At 42.2% G+C, this 18,183-nt stretch overlaps 1 protein-coding gene across 1 annotated transcript; it reads left to right on the top strand.

The window, feature by feature from the left end:
* Positions 1–971: 971 nt before the first annotated feature.
* LOC308087270 (Krueppel-like factor 4) lies at positions 972–4,335 on the top strand. Its single transcript, XM_080431042.1, has 3 exons — positions 972–1,438; positions 1,793–2,888; positions 3,324–4,335. The coding sequence occupies exons 1-3, from the start codon at positions 1,358–1,360 to the stop codon at positions 3,497–3,499; spliced, it is 1,353 nt and encodes a 450-aa protein (XP_080287168.1). The 5' UTR covers positions 972–1,357; the 3' UTR covers positions 3,500–4,335.
* The last annotated feature ends 13,848 nt before the right edge of the window (positions 4,336–18,183 follow it).

The raw sequence follows: 18,183 nt of genomic DNA, 5'->3' as shown, positions 1-18,183 counted from the left end.
TTGACAGTACTCCTACAAATGTTGTCCAAACATCACGCAAATCGGTACACAGTATCTTTATAGTCATTAAACAAAAAAGGTCTTTCAGATTTTTCATATTCCATCCTATTTGGCTAAGATTGGCTTCCAAAGTTTGCAGGTATGCTCTGTTTTGAACAAAATGCCTCAAATCATGAACGCAGCGTCTGATTTCCGAGACATTTTGCACGCACATTCCCACCAGGCCCAGGAAGAAACGAATTGAATTTATTTAACTCAGCCTCATGGTGGCGCTATAACAGGTCGATTTGAGTTTTTATATAACTGCACTGATCTGTGTAAAACTTTGTATATGCACTCCCTAGAGGCCAAGGAAAAACATTTGCCCTGCATTTTTCACATCTGCCTTTAATAGCGCCACCAAGAGGCCGACTTATGTAAAAAAAAAAAAAAGAAGTATATTACTCCTTCAGATTTTATCCTAATTTTACGCAAATCAGTACACATGAGTCATATAGTCAATTGATCAAGATGGATCTGTTTGATTTTTCATATTCCATCCTGATTGGCTAAGATTGACATTTAAAGTTTGCCCGGAGTGGCCCGTTTTGAACAAAATGCCGAAACTCTGCACGCACATTCGCACTATGTTGAGGAACAAATGCCACCCTTTTAACATTGCCCTATCATAGCGCCACCGTATGCATATAGGTTTAAAGTGCTCATGTGGCCTATAGAGTTGCTTCTTTTGGGGCTTGTTTTCCTAGGACCTGGTTGCTTGCTTCTCTCACAAAACATGGCAACGGCCGATCTTTATTCATGCAGCACGTGTCTTTACATTTCGTGTCCCAACAATGTGTTAATTGCTCTGCTTGGGGGAGGATCTCTCTGTTGGCTCTAAGTCACTGGGCTACTTGTTGAACAGGTTTGGCGGAGCGGAGCCTCGGTAGGGGCGGGTTATATCTGCATCCACACAGCTTTATAAGCAGCCTGGTGAACAATCTGAACATAGAGCCGCGATCCCTCTGACTTCTGACTGTAGCAGCGAACAGAGACACTGCCTTTTATACCAAGGCTAAATTTAGGGGGCTGAGACTCTGAGCGCTGCGTAAAGCGCGTCGGTCCTACAACAACACGCTTCCTTTAGCCTCGTATTGGTCTGTGTGTTTGGTTCATATATTTATAAGATATCACAGCAGCTCCTACAGTCATTCTGCACATGACTCTGAAGCAGGAGAACCAAGCGAGACGACAGAAGAAGAGCTCTTTCTTCTAATAGATTCTGCTGTGTTGGGGACTTTAAAAAAGAGTTGTCTTTTCAACAGATTTTTATACAAGTGTTTTTTTTATATTGGAATATCAACTTCTTTACAACTGTATGGACATGGCTTTGAGTGGTGGGACCATTTTACCCTCAATATCTACATTCTCGAACCACAAGGAAAAATGCTGGGAAGATGTAAGTAATCCTGAATACTATTATACATATTTACATCTTGCATAACGCAATTTGAATAGCTCTCTCTTGGCGTTGCTTGTTACCTGCCGGTCTATTGAGCTGGAGATCGGGGTCCGATTTCCAGCTCGGTGCACGAAACCTTACAATATGATAAACTTAATGTACATTCACAAACGTTAAAGACTATTTTTGTTGTGCTGCACATAGGGGTATTTTGCCATACAATAAATACAGTATCCCACTATTTACAGCATTGGTTCTAGATCAGTTAGTTAGAGTAGATCTGTCATATTGTGACATCTAACCAAGGTAACTCAAACTTGTCCCTCTCTGTCCCGTTCCGTTCCGTTCCAGAGGTGGAAGCAGGGCGACACATTGGACAGCATCTCGCCCGGGATGGACAGCGGCTGCCTGGGGAGAGGAGGCAAAGACGACGAGGACCTCGATAAGTTCTTGGATCTGGAGTTTATTCTAGCGAACACGGCCGGCTCTGACGGCGGCTCTCCCTCCTCCTCCTCCTCCTCCTCCGGGGGAGCGGGGAGCACAGAGTCGTACCGGCTACAGGACATGTATCACACCGGGGGGATCATGTACGGCTCCTCCGTCCCGGACCTGAGCTCCCCTCCTCCGCCCTACAGCACCAGCCTGATGGCCGAGCTGCTCCGCTCCGACGTGGACAGCAGCAGCTTCTGCCCGGGCATCATCCAGGGCCGGTTCCTGCTCAGCTCCTCTCCCCATCAGGACTTATATGTGGATCAGCAGCAGCAGCAGCAGCCCGGGCCGGTCATCAAGACGGAGCCTTTGGACACGTCGTACGGCCCCGCCGTGGGCATGGTGCCTCAGAGCTGCAGCGCCAAGATCAAGCACGAGGGCAGCGTCTCCTGCATGATGTCCTTCGACCACCAGCAGCCCAGGCTGGCCAACTCCCCGCAGGCTGGTGGCATCGGGAGCATGACGCCTCCTCTGAGCCCCGACGACCTGATGAGCTCCGAGTGCCACCAGCAGCAGCAGACCCAGATGTGTCACTCCTCCTCCACGTCCCTGACGTTCCCCCAGCAGCAGAGCTTCCACCCGCACCACCGCGCCCCCGCGAACCAGACCCCGTACCCTCACCCTCATCATCCCGGGATGCAGCTCTCGTTCCCCGGCGCGCACCAACACCACCACCACCACCAGCAGCACCACCAGCACCAGTTCCCGGGCATGTACGGGGACGAGGCGGCCATGGTGGGCATGCAGCAGCAGCCCGGTGGTCCGGCCAGCCAGCAGCAGCAGCGGGTGCTCCTCACCCCGCCCTCCTCCCCGCTGGAGATGATGGACAACAAGCCGAAGAGAGGACGCAGGTCCTGGCCGAGGAAGCGCACCGCCACGCACACCTGCACGTTCGCTGGATGCGGCAAGACCTACACCAAGAGTTCACATCTGAAGGCTCACCACAGGACTCACACTGGTAGGCATAAGTCCTTGATTGATTGATTGATTGATTGATTGATTGAGTGAATACTTTATTAGCACTTTGCAAAAAAAAAAAAGCACAGAAAGGTACAAACCTTAAGTTGTTTATTTTTACCCAATATGTTTTAATGAGCCTATTATACCTAATATATGTTTTAATGAGCCTATTTATACCCAATATGTTTTAATGAGCCTATCTATACCCAATGGGTTTTAATGAGCCTATATGTTAGTATATGTTACTACATGTTATTATCCAATGTGCCAAATGGTATCCATGTGGGAATACACTGTAGTAGCCTAAATGACACCTGTCAGTTGTCTTTGCCAAGTGGCCACACAAGATGACACACTTGACACTTGGGTTTGTGATGTTATCACCTATCAGTATTCAGTATACTCATGTTCTGTATGTGTTTCTGTGTTGCAGGTGAGAAGCCATACCACTGCAGCTGGGAGGGCTGCGGTTGGAAGTTCGCCCGCTCCGACGAGCTCACGCGCCACTTCCGCAAGCACACTGGACACCGGCCGTTTCAGTGTCACCTCTGTGAACGTGCCTTCTCTCGTTCTGACCACCTGGCTCTGCACATGAAACGACACATGTGAGGAAAATCACACAAGAAAAAAAAAAAAACTGAAGGACTTCTATGAACACTTAAGAACCAAGACCACCAGCAGAGTCATGAAAAATGTATTGTCTTTTTTCCTGTTTTTTTGTTTATTTAAATGTTATTTTTCTTGAATATGAACGACAACAAAGGAACATGACAACAAAACCATGCGAACCAGTCAGTTTTGACAGAAACTTTTGAATTCTGTTTGGACGATTTTTATATGTAGCTGGTACTACTTTTGGAATAATGTTTGTAAAAACACCAAAGATGCATTCCACTCACCATGTCAGGCAGGACCTACAAGCACACACCACTGAAGCAACTGGAAGTAGACAATGTTTTTTGAACAATTGATAAAAGCAACAAAAAAAAATGATGTATTGTCACAATTAGTGCCTTATACCATATTATTACACATCTTACGAGTGCCATATTTTCCACTGGCTAAAGACAATCAAAGTTTATATAATATGTGTTATATTTGTAACTGTTAAACAGCACATGAAATAAGCTTCGAGACAATGTTTTGTTCTAAAACTGCCTTTACAGTCTTTCTTCCCGAGGCTTGAATTGAATGTTCTGTCTGTGAGTGTGTCCATCTGTCATCAAATACCATTTGAAGTCAGGGGTCTTTTAAACTTAGGAAGTCTAACAGAGTGCATGCCATCTCATTGCGACGTGATTGTCAAAGGGCTATACTTGGGTCTTTGGCGTTAAGACGAATGTGTTTTTGTCTTGAGTAAAATGTACTGCCTTGTAAATAGTATCTTTTTATATAATGTAAATAGTTTATTTTAATGTACATATTAAACTAATTGAACTACATTATTCCTGCCTATCTGAACGTGATTTACTATGGATAGAAGGTTGCACGCACACACACACACACACACACACACACACTCACACACACACACACACACACACACACACACACACACACACACACACACACACACACACACACACACTACTAAACAAGAGAAGACAAGCATCAAGAAGCTACATCATTATCTTAGGCATCAAAGCTACATAACAGCCGTTAAGCATGCTTATTTATCCACTGGTTACTGAGACAGAAGGTGTCTTCCTCCAGCAACATCCCATCCTTGTCCCACTACATCCAAACACAGTCCCTTGGCCCTGCAAAAGTCTGGATGTGAGGAGCAATGTTTTCCAGCTGTGACAGAGCCGCTGCCAGTAAGCGGTGGCAGATGCCTATAAATACAAACATTACATTGACATAATTACAGAGGCTAGATATAGATATAGGCCACGTCTGGGCATAGGGGCGCACCGCAGGGAGGAGGGGGGGAGGGGCAGGGGGGATGTGGGGGGTGCAGGGGGGAGAGAGAGAGCGAGGGAGAAAGAAAGAGAAACCCAGTGTCAAATAAACTAAAGGGACCTGCCGGGATGAAGCAGAGTTCACCGGGGATGAGGAGAAAATCTGTTGAACTGAATGAAAGGTCACGCATCTGAGAGAAAGCTTCTCCAGGCGGAGGCCTCGTAAAAGAAAGAAAGACGAGGGGGTACGTATGTGAGTGTCACCATTCTATACGTACGACTTCCAACAGGGTCTATATGATGTGTTCTCCAAAGGATCACAATGTGACTTTTTCTTTAAGTCTGTCTAGGTAAAAGAGAGTCAATAGACAACTAGAGGTAAAGAGATAGAATGATACAGCAACACTGGGAGAGAGATGACGAAAGAAAGCGAAAGAAAGAAAGGAGAGCGGGAATGACAAAGGTTGATGAATGAAGGTTGAAAGGGAATGAGGAAGAGAAAGGAGGGGAGAGAGAGAGAGAGAGAGAGAAATTGGAAGACAGAGAGAAACTCACATACTGTACATTTTTCAAATACATTCAGGTCTATTCCTGGTGCTGTCCACCTGATAAGGGATCTGTGGTTGGTTTTACTCTGGTCAGTTGACTACTCTCTGAGGCTATAAAGATCTAATTGACCTCAGAATAAAACCCTTGTTGCGATTGGAATGAGCTGAGTGCTGCCTGCCTAGTTATACATAGAGCGACCTTAAGAGGGAGAGAGAGAGAGAGAGAGAGAGAGAGAGAGAGAGAGAGAGAGAGAGAGAGAGAGAGAGAGAGAGAGAGAGAGAGAGAGAGAGAGAGAGAGAGATGCAGGGGTTAAGAAGCAAAGACAACAGAGAAAAGAGTAAAGAAATACAGAGAGAGGGAGATGGAGAGAAAGACAGGAAGAGAAGGCACTCTCGTGCCCTGTTGTGAAAGGTCACAAGGTCAGATTTGCCTTGAGAAGATGCAAAAAACAATGCCGTCATCCGCAACGATATGCAGAGCGGAATAGAGGAGAATATGCCAGATGGGCGCCTAAAATTAAGTCAGCAGCCCTTCACTACTTCTACAAAGTTCCAAATAATGAAGTGATCAGAGGACATGGGTGTATTTGGCCCTGTGTCATCTTCAGGGTGGCCTGTACCGAGAAAAGAGGAACCACCGCCTCTATCATTAGCACATTTGCTCAAGTGAAAAATCAAACAATTTTCATTTCACTTTTTTTCCTGCTCTGTACAGTAGTTGTATTATTTGTGTCTGTACCCGTTGTGTGGGAAGATTGAACCAAGAGTTGACGGTCAGATGGTGTAAACGTTGGTTTGCGTGTGCTGCAGCTGTGCAGCCGTGTGTATGGATGGAGCAAGTTGTCACATTTTCTATGTCGCTATCAGTGGTGCCTTCCAAATGGAGACGGCCGGGCATGTGAAACGACAGGTTTTCTGAGGAGTGTTTTCCTGTGCGTAGTAGAAATGTGTCATTGTGAAATCAATTCACAAAAACAAAATGGTTACAAACAGCTTGACGTTTTATACAACACAATCTCAGTCTCAATCTCGGTTTATTGCTGTCTATGTCTTTGTATATCTTTATATCTGTGCATAAAAGCATTCATGAGAGGACAGCTTGGCTCTGTGCCATAGCACTCCATAAACTCCTCTGTTTTAGATAACATCAGTGAACATTTATTGAGCTGAGAAGCAAGGACTCCAGCTGAACTCGCTGTCGGCTATTCCATACACTTCCATTTGATGAAATCATAAAAATATAATGTTGTAGACAACTGCCATAGCTGATTCCCAGTTTCTTAATTGGACACCTTTAACAGGAAATACACAAACTTTTAGTTTGCAAAATGTGTGAACACAAACAACTCAGTCCCAAAACAATAAACCAGAGAACTGTGTCTTTATACTATGATGTCAACGTGTAAAGTCAGGAACTTGCTCTCTGGAATTCATATTTCCTCTGCTGAAAAAAATACATCCTATCATGTTTATCGATGATCTTTCGTCATGTTTCTGTCTATCTGACGCATGAATCAGATTCAGACCTTTAGCTAGACACAGTGTAGCTGCACATTTGGTTGATCTCGCCTTATGGCCGATCACACATAGGAACTCCTCATTTAGTGCATTTAGAACTATTCGTGCTCCAGCTGGATATTAACATAAAACGGGCATAAATCAAAAGTACGAGGGAAAAAAACTGGGAGAGGGAGGCATGTTGAAAACTGATCCATGAAAACAGAATAACAACGTTTTCCCCCTAGAGCTTTCCACTCAGTTGGGTGTAAAGGCTTTCAAAACAGAATTGAGACCTTATGACACTAAAGGTTTCCAATGAAACCAATACTAGAAATGATTTTATGTAAGCTAGCTGCGAGAAGCTCTGATCAGAGTGTCTGAACTTTGGTATCAAGTGCAAACCTCTTTGGACAGGTGACTTAAATGTGGATGAAAATCATGTTAAATTGAAAGGAGGTGGTACACAGACAAATCCCGGGTAAATGTTTACACTTCAAGAGTTAGATAAACACAGATTCTGCCGTGCATGCACTGCTACTGCCCCACAACACACATTCTGACACCAGCAGTGAGCAGAGAAGTCATGGACTCAAACTAAATTAAGTGTGCTAAATTAGGTATGCTTTAATTAACAATTAAACCATATAGTTACTATAAAGACAACTGTATTATTACTACAGTTGTAGTTGTTATATATTGCATGCAAATTCCTAATACAAGGCAGATATCAGTCATGCCAGGAAAACCCTTCCCTGACAGGACATCCTACTACTGGGGTAGACTAGAGCCACTGGCAGGCCAAATGTGGGAATTCCATGGGAGGAGGATGCCATCTGCTGGGAAAACAGCTCCACTGTGGCTGACTGGGACACACCACACCCCACAGTCAAGTGTCACCATGTCCAAACTTCAGTCTCATTTGATTTATCAAATACCCAATCATCTCTTCTTTTCCCCCACTTTTTTTTATTATCAGATTGCAAGTATTGAGTTCATGTAATCAGATTTTTTTCTAAAGAAAAAAGAACATGTGGGCGGGAGGGGGTGTTTCTTTTATTATCCTCACTCCAGCAGTGAGGTGAGGTATTGGATTGCTTCATTATAATCCTCCAGTGAAAGTGATAAAAAAAAATCTAAAGGGGGGAGGGGCACCAACTCAACATACACACCTGTACTGACTTGCACGCACATTCATTCCTCCGTCGAAACACACATGCACGCACGCACGCATACACACACACACACACACACACACACACACACACACACACACACACACACACACACACACACACACACACACACACACACACACACACACACACACACACACACACACACACACACACTCACACTCACACACACGGCCAGCCAAAGCAGCTAACATCCATCCATCTCCTGTTTTTGACCTCCTCTGACTCCCCTTCTTATCTTTATCTCCATATGCTCCCCCCTCCTCCCCCTCAACTATTTTTCCATCCATCCTTCCAACATATATACCTCCCTCTCACCAGCTGTTCAGATCTGATGTCTGTAAATGCTCCTGAGGGCAGTGTGGGGGAGGGGATCTTCCATGATCAACTAAAACAGCATAATGTAGCCTAAAGGGAAAAAAGGCATGTCATTTTTTCTTTAAAACCTTGAAAAACAAGTTTTCATTGCGATACCGCTAAATAGGAACATACAGTTAGTTCTATTGATCCAAGCCAGACCACAATCAATTGATTGTGGGCCCTGATCCAGAAAAAGTTGGGAACTGCTGAACTAAAACATAGTTGATTGGTTACAGGAGAATCCCTGTCTGTCTGTCTGTCTGTCTCTGCCATGTGTGAATGTCCACACAATAAAATCCTCAGTGTTCATTTATCCATTTGTTACTCTGAGAGTGTAACTCTCTTAACCACTTGAACCCCAGCATCTGTATTGTGGGGAAAGTTTTCGCTGAAAATAGCCGATCCGTCGCGTTGTGAGCTTGTTGATCGGCTATTTTCAGCGAAAGCGTTCCCCACAATAACAGAAAAGACACTAGTGTTGAGCCCTGAGGGACTCCGTTGACTCCCTATGACCGGAGGTCCCCCAGGGGTCAATAGCCTACTACTAGGCCCCCTCCTGTACTAAATATCTTTGCCGAAAATAGCAGATAGATCGGCTATTCTCGCCTAATGTTCCTCCCAGAATGGGGACTAAAGGTGGTTAAATTAACACTCAGGATTTTGTTGTGTGTGAACAACGTCTGTGCAGGATTTGCACAGTTCTGAGTACGTGACTTCATGTCAGTCCATTCCAGAGTCCAGTGACCAAAGTGATTCTGTCAACCCCTAAAATTGCTAACAGAGTTGTTTTTCTATCCAGCGCTGGTTCTCGGTGCTGTGTCTGTAAAACATAGCGGCCCCCGGGCATCAGGTTTGTGCCGTGACAGAGGAGAAGGGGGGACCCCCAAAAAGAAGGGTCTTGCAAATGGGGGGCTCAAGCACACAGCCGATTCCTTTTACTGATTAGTGTAATGGTTACAGAGTGGAGCAAATAGCCCTTGGGGAATGTGACATATGACGGTGTGTGTGTGTGTGTGTGTGTGTGTGTGTGCGCGTGTGCGTGTGCGTGTCTGTGTCTGTGTGTGTGTGTGTGTCTGTGTGTGTGCGTGTGCGCGCATAGCCCATTAAATCCTCCAATGGGTATAGTGGATTCAGACTTTTACCTGTGAGTTCATTTGCAGTAAGTTGTTGTGGTGCATCATCATCATTCGAGTGCCCTCGAGATCTGCGACACAAGCTGCTTCCACTGGTCTCTGTTGCTCATTGCCACCCCAAGTTCATTCAAAGTCAGTCCTGTATCTCTACTCAGAACATCTGGAAATGTGAGTAGTCTGGTTCCTCTTGTGGTGCACTGTTAGTTAGATAATACATTCCTAAAATAGATATACTGTACTCTCCCCCATAGTGCCATGAGCCATATGTTCCAATTGTCCACTCACTGTGATGTTAAGGAGCTTTCCTAATGTACCACAAAAGAAGATTCAGAAGCATTGTATCTTTAACAGGTACAACATTTTCGTCTCCTTGTCTTGTTGGAATGCTGACTGACTCATCTGTTCCTTACCTGTACCTCACAATAAATAGTTCAGCTTAAATGAAATATAGACACAGGGGGATATCGTCACAGAACTGTTTAAGAACTCAAATCCAAACGTCTTCAATATGTCATGATCTGCCCATAGTTATAATTTTGCAGTAACATTTTATTGTTTCATGTATTCCTTTGTAGTTGTAGCTATTACGTGTCTTGACTCTCCAGTTATTGTCTCCGCCAGCCCGAAGGCGTGGCCGAGATTATGTTTTTGCCCCTGTCCGTCCATCCTTGTGTGTGTTTCTGTGTGTGTATGTGTATGTGTATGTGTATGTGTATGTGTATGTGTGTGTGTGTGTGTGTGTGTGTGTGTGTGTGTGTGTGTGTGTGTGTGAGTGTGTGTGCGTGCAAGTGTGTGTGTCCGGTCTGTGATCTCTGGCACCGTTGGACCAATCGGCTTGAAACTGTGCACGCACACTCCCTGGAGGCCAAAGCAGAACCTCTGCACCAACGTTGGCCTGTTATAGCGCCACCAGGAGGTTGATGTTTGCTAAACAATTTTTCTTACATTACTACTACAGATTTTGTCCAAACATCACGCAAATCGCTACACATCATCTCTATAGGCATGTGATCAAGATTGATCCGTCTGATTTCTCATAATCAATCCTGATTGGCTAAGATTGGCTTCCAAAGTTTGCAGCGGTGGCCCGTTTTGTACAAAATGCCTCAAATCATGATCACTTTTTTCAAATCGGCCTTATGGTGGCGCTATAACAGGCCGATTCACGTTTTGGACTATAATTGAAAAACTTTGCACACAAACTCCCTAGAAGCCAAGGAAAAACTTCCGGCCCAAATTTGTAACATCGGCCTGTTATAGCGCCACCAGGAGGCCGATTTTTGACAAACACATTTTTGGATATTACTCCTACAGAATTTATCCAAACACATTATCTCTATAGTCATGTGATCAAGACTGATCAAAGACTGTCAAAGATCGGCTTCCAAGAGGTTATGACCAAAGTTTGTGGGCCCTATGTAGGCAAGTAAGGCAACCCAGGCTCCGAGGACCACACTTTTCTAGTACCTGTCTCTGTCATCATCCAGCCAATCCTGTGCTAATTGTTGTCTTGTAAGCGCCAGCCAATCATGTGTTAGGCCTAATTGTCTGTCATCTTCACCTGTGTCTCCGTAGCTTTTGTGTCTTTAAAGCCCTGTCCTCTGTTAAGTTAGTTTAACAGATACAGTCTGTTTATATAGCCTGTTTCTGTAAGCCTGAGATACAAGAAACCTGTAATCTGAATGAATTATTCAGTTATTACTTGGTTCCTGTTAGCTGCCTGTTTATCCTGTATTTTGTGTCTGGCTGGAGGAATAAAACTAGATTTCCCCTCTGAATTCCGTCTACATTCTACTGCGTCTGGGTCCTGCTTAAAATTCCCAGACACAATAGGTCTAATTTACACAGCTTGAGTTATTTGTGCTAATTGACAATGTAGTATTTAGCTTTTCACCGTAACACCAACTTGTTTGGAGCACGGAGCACTTTACACAGCTAATTGAATTGAAAGCAAAACAACCCAAATGCAGTGGTGGAAAGTAACTAAGTACATTTACTTAAGTACATTTTTGAGGTATTTATACTTTACTTGAGTATTTCCAATTTCCAATACTTTAACCTCTACTCCACTACATCTCTGATTTACTAGTTACTTTGTAGATTTAGATTATTATTACAAAACATATATTAACCACTTCAGCCCTATATACATTTCGGACATTTGAAAATGGCAGATCTACAAGCTCACTTGTAGATCTGCTATTTTCAAAGGATTTTTTATATATTTCATACATTCAAAAACTTGTGAAATGGGACATTCTGCATAATGAGTAGTTTCTACTTTTGGTACTTTAAGTACATTTTTACACCAATAATTTTGTACCTTCAAGTAGATTTGGAATTCCGGACTTTTACTTGTAACAGTGTATTTCTACATTGCAGTATTGATACTTTTACTAAAAAATGTGAGTACTTTTTCCACCACTGCCCAAATGTTAGTACAGTAGCTATTGGCGAGCCCAATTTGTAGAAGCACTGCGCTTGCTACCATTAGCCCTGTGCACAAGTATGTGTAATCACGGGTGCACGTGTGCCTGTGTATTCAGCTCTCAGGAATATCCCATTATTTCTAGGAATTTTCCTGCAAAGGGGGTGTTGACTCTATTGCTTCCTGTTGAAAACACTGTAGCAGGAACAGATTCAACTGACATGGCTGAAATTGACACCACACACAGGTTGGGGAGGGGGGGGGGGGTTGCAGTGTTTGCTTCATTCTCTCTGGAGGGTAAATGGTCTATTACTGCATTATGATGTAAGTGCCTGATAGGGGATGCCTAAATGCAAACGTAAACATAAGAGGAGAAAAGATCATCTGTGAAGGCACTCACATATGATCGGAATATCTTCCCCAAGTAAACCCCCACCATCTCCCCCTGAAGAGTGCCTTGATCTTAAAGTAAACAGAGAGAGAGAGAAACGAGAGTTTGTGTAAGAGAATGGGAGACGTAAAGAGAGCCCGATAGAAAGATGGGACAGTGGAAGAGCAGAGAAAGGGGGAGAGATAAAAGAGTGAGAGAGCGAGCAAGAGATATTAAGTTGTCGGTGAGGCGAAACCCTCCGTTTATCCTCCAATTCTCCCTGACCCACATTCCCAGTTAAAAGCCAATAGCCTTTTCATTTCCTCCTCTCCATTACCATAGGGTAAACACAAACCTACCTAGGAATTTCCTGTTATTCCATAAGGAGACAGTTAGCATTCCCTAACACAGTGGATTGCTTGGGTTTCAACTAATACATCCAGAAACGACTGCTCTGTTTGCACAGCATTAATTTCACACTACACAGCTGTATCCTTGGAATATAAGTGAGTGTAATTCATTGCACATTGTCACTGTCTGAGTATAGGATCGTAGCTGTTACTGTAGGCCTCAACTCAGGCCTGCTGAACCTCTGTCCTGCTGCAAGCATGTCTATGGAACATGATGTTTGTCCACCATTACATTTATACCTCAACCCGATTAATTTCTCAAATATTACACTCAGGTATGATGAGCCTTCTACATAACTGATTAAGAACACTGCATTGTGTTCACTCCATTCAATCCAGGAACGCATCTGTGTCATTTTAAGATTTCTTTGGCTATTAAAAAATAGCAGATATACAAGCTCATACTGTAGCTATGAGCTTGCAGATCTGCTATTTTTTTTTATTGCGAAAATGTGTGCAATTTGGCCGGTTCTACAAATGTCGTCTAATTCCTAACAGTTTCTTTGAAGAAACTTATGTTCCTATATCAGTGGTTCTCAAAGGTTTTCATGTCAAGGACCACCCAAAATGATATGTATTTGGCTGCGGACCCCCAACTCAAAATATTTAGTTCCAGGGACCCCCCAGAAGCAAAGATTTTAGTTAAAAAAAATTGCTTTCAAAAACATATGCATATTCAAAGATTTGCACCAATTTTGACGATTTAATTTTTTTTTTTGCAGATCTACAAGCTCGCTATGAGCTTGTATATCTGCAATTTTTTTCAGGCCCAGGTCCAGCACTAACTATAGAAAAGAACAACCCCAACCCCCACCCCTGAAAAAAATAAATAAAAAAAACATTGAACAATGCTGTAGTCGAGGAACTTGTTTTTACCCTGCATTATGTATTGAGAAACCTTACCCTCTACTTCAGTGTTTCTCAACCTATTTTAGCCCAGTGCCCCTATCAAATATCCAGGTCCCTTACCCCCCCCTCCCCACACCCAATTAAAATGTAAGCTTTACTTTTATTGTGTATTGTGCTGCTTGTATAATTTAGAAACATCTAACTGATTTCCAAATATCAGATTTTACATTAAACTGGGCTGTTACTACTATGCGATTATGTAATTATTAGCCTACTTCCCAGGGAGAGCGGGAAAAAGCCTGTTACGATTATAAGTAGAATTGTATATGGATATCAGGCCCTGTCACATCAGGCCCCTCTCACAGCACTGAATGGCAGGGCTGTCATGGCCCTATCACAGACAGGGCCCGTCATGTTACCATGGTAACATGTTACCATCCTGTCACAGGGATGTCAGGCCCTGTCACAGCCTGCAGCATGATACTGACCATGATACTGACCATGATACTGACATGATACTGACCATGATACTGACATGATACTGACCATGATACTGACCATGATACTGACCATGATACTGACATGATACTGACCATGATACTGACATGATACTGACCATGATACTGACCATGATACTGACATGATACTGACCATGATACTGACCATGATACTGACATGATACTGACCATGATACTGATCACCTCAGCCTCTCACAAACCTTTCTATATCACAGGTTCAAGTGAATGTAAGGGCTTTGTGATATTGTAGTGTTTTTCACAATGGGTGCGTTCGGAAATTGCGCACCGGAGCGCACTCGCCTATTAGTTTGTATTGGCCAGTGCGCTCATTGCTGTATTTCCGAACGCACTCTATGAGTGTGCTGTGTGAGTTATATGTTGCCATGTACTAACATGGCAACATGATTGTGACTTGAAACAGATCAAGCAAACGAATTGATTCAAACAAATCAAGCCCTTTCTCTCATTTAACTGAAATGTTTATTCTAGTAAACAGCACAGACCATGTAGAGAGGATCACTATTCAAAATAAACCAGAGCGTCTGTTCTTTTTTTCATCTACTGATTACACTTCAGGAGAAGTGTAATCATAGTAAATCCTCCAAATGGTGTTTTAAATCAAGTTAAGACTTATTTTTCTTCTCTTTGACTTTGTTATAGGACAAATGTAACAGACATGATACTATACAGATTTTTATACACACCGTATGCATCTTATTAAAGACAGCTTGGATTATTTCACCTAAATAGGAAGAAGGGCAGTCTAAGGCAGACCAAACATGGAAACAGGAATGCATCAAGCTTTTGAGATCACCAAAAAAAAAATGAAAGAAAAAACACTCTTCAAATAAAAACAGAACTTAAAATAACAATAAAACATGTCCTCAACAATCTGTATTGGCTGCTTACTATTAAGCATCTGCATGTACCAAGCAACAGGGGAAAGTCAAGGGCTTCATTCCAGAAGTAAATATCCAACATTTAAAAAAAAAATTAAAAAAAATCAGACAAGCCTGACATGACTCGCTTGTGTGAAACATTACAGTAAAACATTTCAACATTTTAAATAATGAACAAAATATATAAGTAGTGTGCTGGAGTGAGACACTTAAAATATAGTTTCTGTACCAGGACAGTGGTGGCGGGTACTTAAATAATCATTAAAAAAAAATAACATCAGACTGGATTCACAGGTATCAGAACACAATAAACAATAAAAAAAATCAAATCTATTGCACAATGGTAGTATCAAAGACGAATACAGCATGAACGGTACAAGTATGTAACAGACAACCCTAGGCAGTACGTGGGAAAGGAAGTGGAGCTGAGGTACTAAAGAGGAGACAGAAACCCAATGAAGAACAGATATGCCTCTTAAACATGGAATAAAAAATGAAAAAACCTGAATATCTTTGCCATGTCTCTTTCATTTCTTCATATTGACACTCTCATAATCCCACCGATCCCAGTTCAGGGTTAGAAGAATGTGTGCAAAACAGCTTAGCAGTGGTGTAAAGTAATTAAGTACATTTACTTAAGTACTGTACTTAAGTTAAAAAAAAATGTATTCTTACTTTACTTGAGTATTTCCAATTTTCAGTACTTTTACTTCTACTCCACTACATCTCAGAGGCAAATATTATACTTCTACTCTACTACAATTATTTAAAAACTTTAGCTGCTAGTTATTTTGTAGATTTTGATTAGTATTACATTTCGGCCATTTGAAAATAGCCGATCTACAAGCTCACAATGCGTCGCGATGCGACACGTTGTGAGCTTGTAGATCGGCTATTTTCAAAAGCTTTTATACAGTATATCTGAAAACTTGTGAAATGGGACATTCTGCATAACGAGTACTTTCTACTTTTGGTACATTTTGATACCAATACTTTTGTACTTTTACTCAAGTAAATGTTTTATTCCTTTTACTTGTAACGGAGTATTTCTACATTGCAGTATTGATACTTTTACTTAAGTAAAAAAATGATAATTAATACTTTTTCCACCACTGCAGCTTAGTAACAAGACTAAGCGAAACACACATTCACACTGAGATCTGGAGAGGCCAGAGTCAGACCCTCTCGTCCCAGAGCCACAGGTATTACTGACTCCTGCTAAAGACACATCTGTTCTACATGATCAATTTCTGTTCCTATCTGAACGTTTCACAATGTTTATGCTTTCTGAGCACAGCCAAGACATCTGGCTGTGATTACAACACCACAGGCAGACTGGGCCTAAATTGAAAAGGATACTTGGGACATTTTAAATTTTAGTCTGACATTTCTCCTCGCAAAGCATCTGTCACATTGTTGTGGGGGGGGGGGAAAGCTTCTTAAATGGCACTTAAGTCGACCTGAAAACTGCTGGCTAATGCTGTTAGCATTCTAAATTGAAGAATGCTGACATAATTAACAAATCAAACAAACAAACTCAATGTCCAGTTGCCACTCTCCGGATCTATTATCACTGAGAGAGAAGGCTTTTTATAGGGACAAATGAGGCTTTAGTAACAAAATGAAGACCTACTGTACAAAAAGGCTCAAGAGACACTTGAGCAGTGACCGATCACCGGTCTGTGCACAAGTATTAGTGTGAATTTGGTGTTTGATTATGATTATTCAGGTTTGAAAATGATTTGTTGTTTCTGTTATGTTTTAAGTTTACTGAATACAGTAAGTGGATTTCTGGAAATGTGGTTTTCTTTTCTGTCTTGTGCGTCTGTTTATTAGCAAGTAGCATTGCTGTTTAATTTAGAGACATTGGCATCGTTCAGCCCAGATTATTTATTTTGGTTTCTTTTTTATACCATGTACACAGTATTTGGTCCTATTTTAGAGGTTGTGTAAATACTGTAGTGTAATGTTGATGTCTTTTGTCTTCATATATTTTCATTTAGAACCACACCCTGAGTAAAGTGTGCCTGTGCATTCAGTAAAGAATACTTAAAGGACACTACTGCCTTCCTTGTCTTAATTTGACACCCCATATTGTTGGCTACCCATGCCAAACAAGTGCTACAAAACACCTACACCATGAGCTGAAAGGGCACTCGCAAGAGGAGCGCCCAGATCAGACTCACTGAGTTGGAAGAGAACTGACAAGACAGGAAATACAAGAGCGAATTGACCACCAGGGACCTGAGAATTAAACTAGCAGAGGAGGAGTCTCAGTGACTGTCTGAGGAGGGAGAGCGGTACCGAGTTCCACAATAAGTGGCGCTTGGTCAGCTAACTTCAGATGTGTAATAGCTGTCCCCCCCACACAATGGTGACAAGCGCTTACTGAAGAGAACAAGACTACTATTCAAAATGCCAACGTATCACTTGAAGGTTCAAAGCTACACAGACCTAGATGCCTGCATGTTATACAAGCTATGTACAGCTTGAGAGAAGGGATAATTGGGCTGTGTACCAGGATACATCTCTCATACATTAATACATCTTCATAATGGCTATATTGTATGATATGTAAACAACAACAAAAGGAAGAGGCAGTTTGCATTTCTAGCTGGCAGCATTAGTCACTAAAACATCAAATCTAACCAAGTATCTCTGCCCGGTTAAGAGTGAATGCATACTACAATTTGACTTTTTCTCAAAAGTAAAGCAATTAAATACAAATAAAATGTGTGGAAGTCACAGTTTTTATGATAGATAATAAGATGCCTAATTCTGCACCGTCTCATAATTTGTGACAATTAAGGACAGTGTCCGTGGAGCTAAATTTGTTCAGGAAATCTTTAGTGTGAGCCCACCTAGACTGGCATTTCAGAATCATCTGCAAAAGACTACCATGAACGCAACCTCCAAAGGAAAGTAAATGTCATACCATGACATTTACATTTTTAGCCTGTTACCTTTCATCACATGGCACTGGTAAAACTGCTTGTCCTTTAAGTTGGCTAGAAACAGATTGTTAGCATTTCACTGAAACCAAAAGATACGGCTATCCATATGTTAATACTTAGGCAACCTTGTAGTATCATTTGGTCTCAATGAGGAATGACAACAATGCCTGCATATCCTTGTGTTTATTATCATTATTAAATTAAGTTCTAGTTTCTTCACTTTGTGTGAA

Source organism: Gymnoscopelus braueri, assembly GCF_963280865.1.
Source record: "Gymnoscopelus braueri genome assembly, chromosome: 6".
NCBI lineage: Eukaryota > Metazoa > Chordata > Actinopteri > Myctophiformes > Myctophidae > Gymnoscopelus > Gymnoscopelus braueri.
Note: the sequence above shows the minus strand (reverse complement) of the source record. Positions and strands in the feature narration are given on the sequence as shown.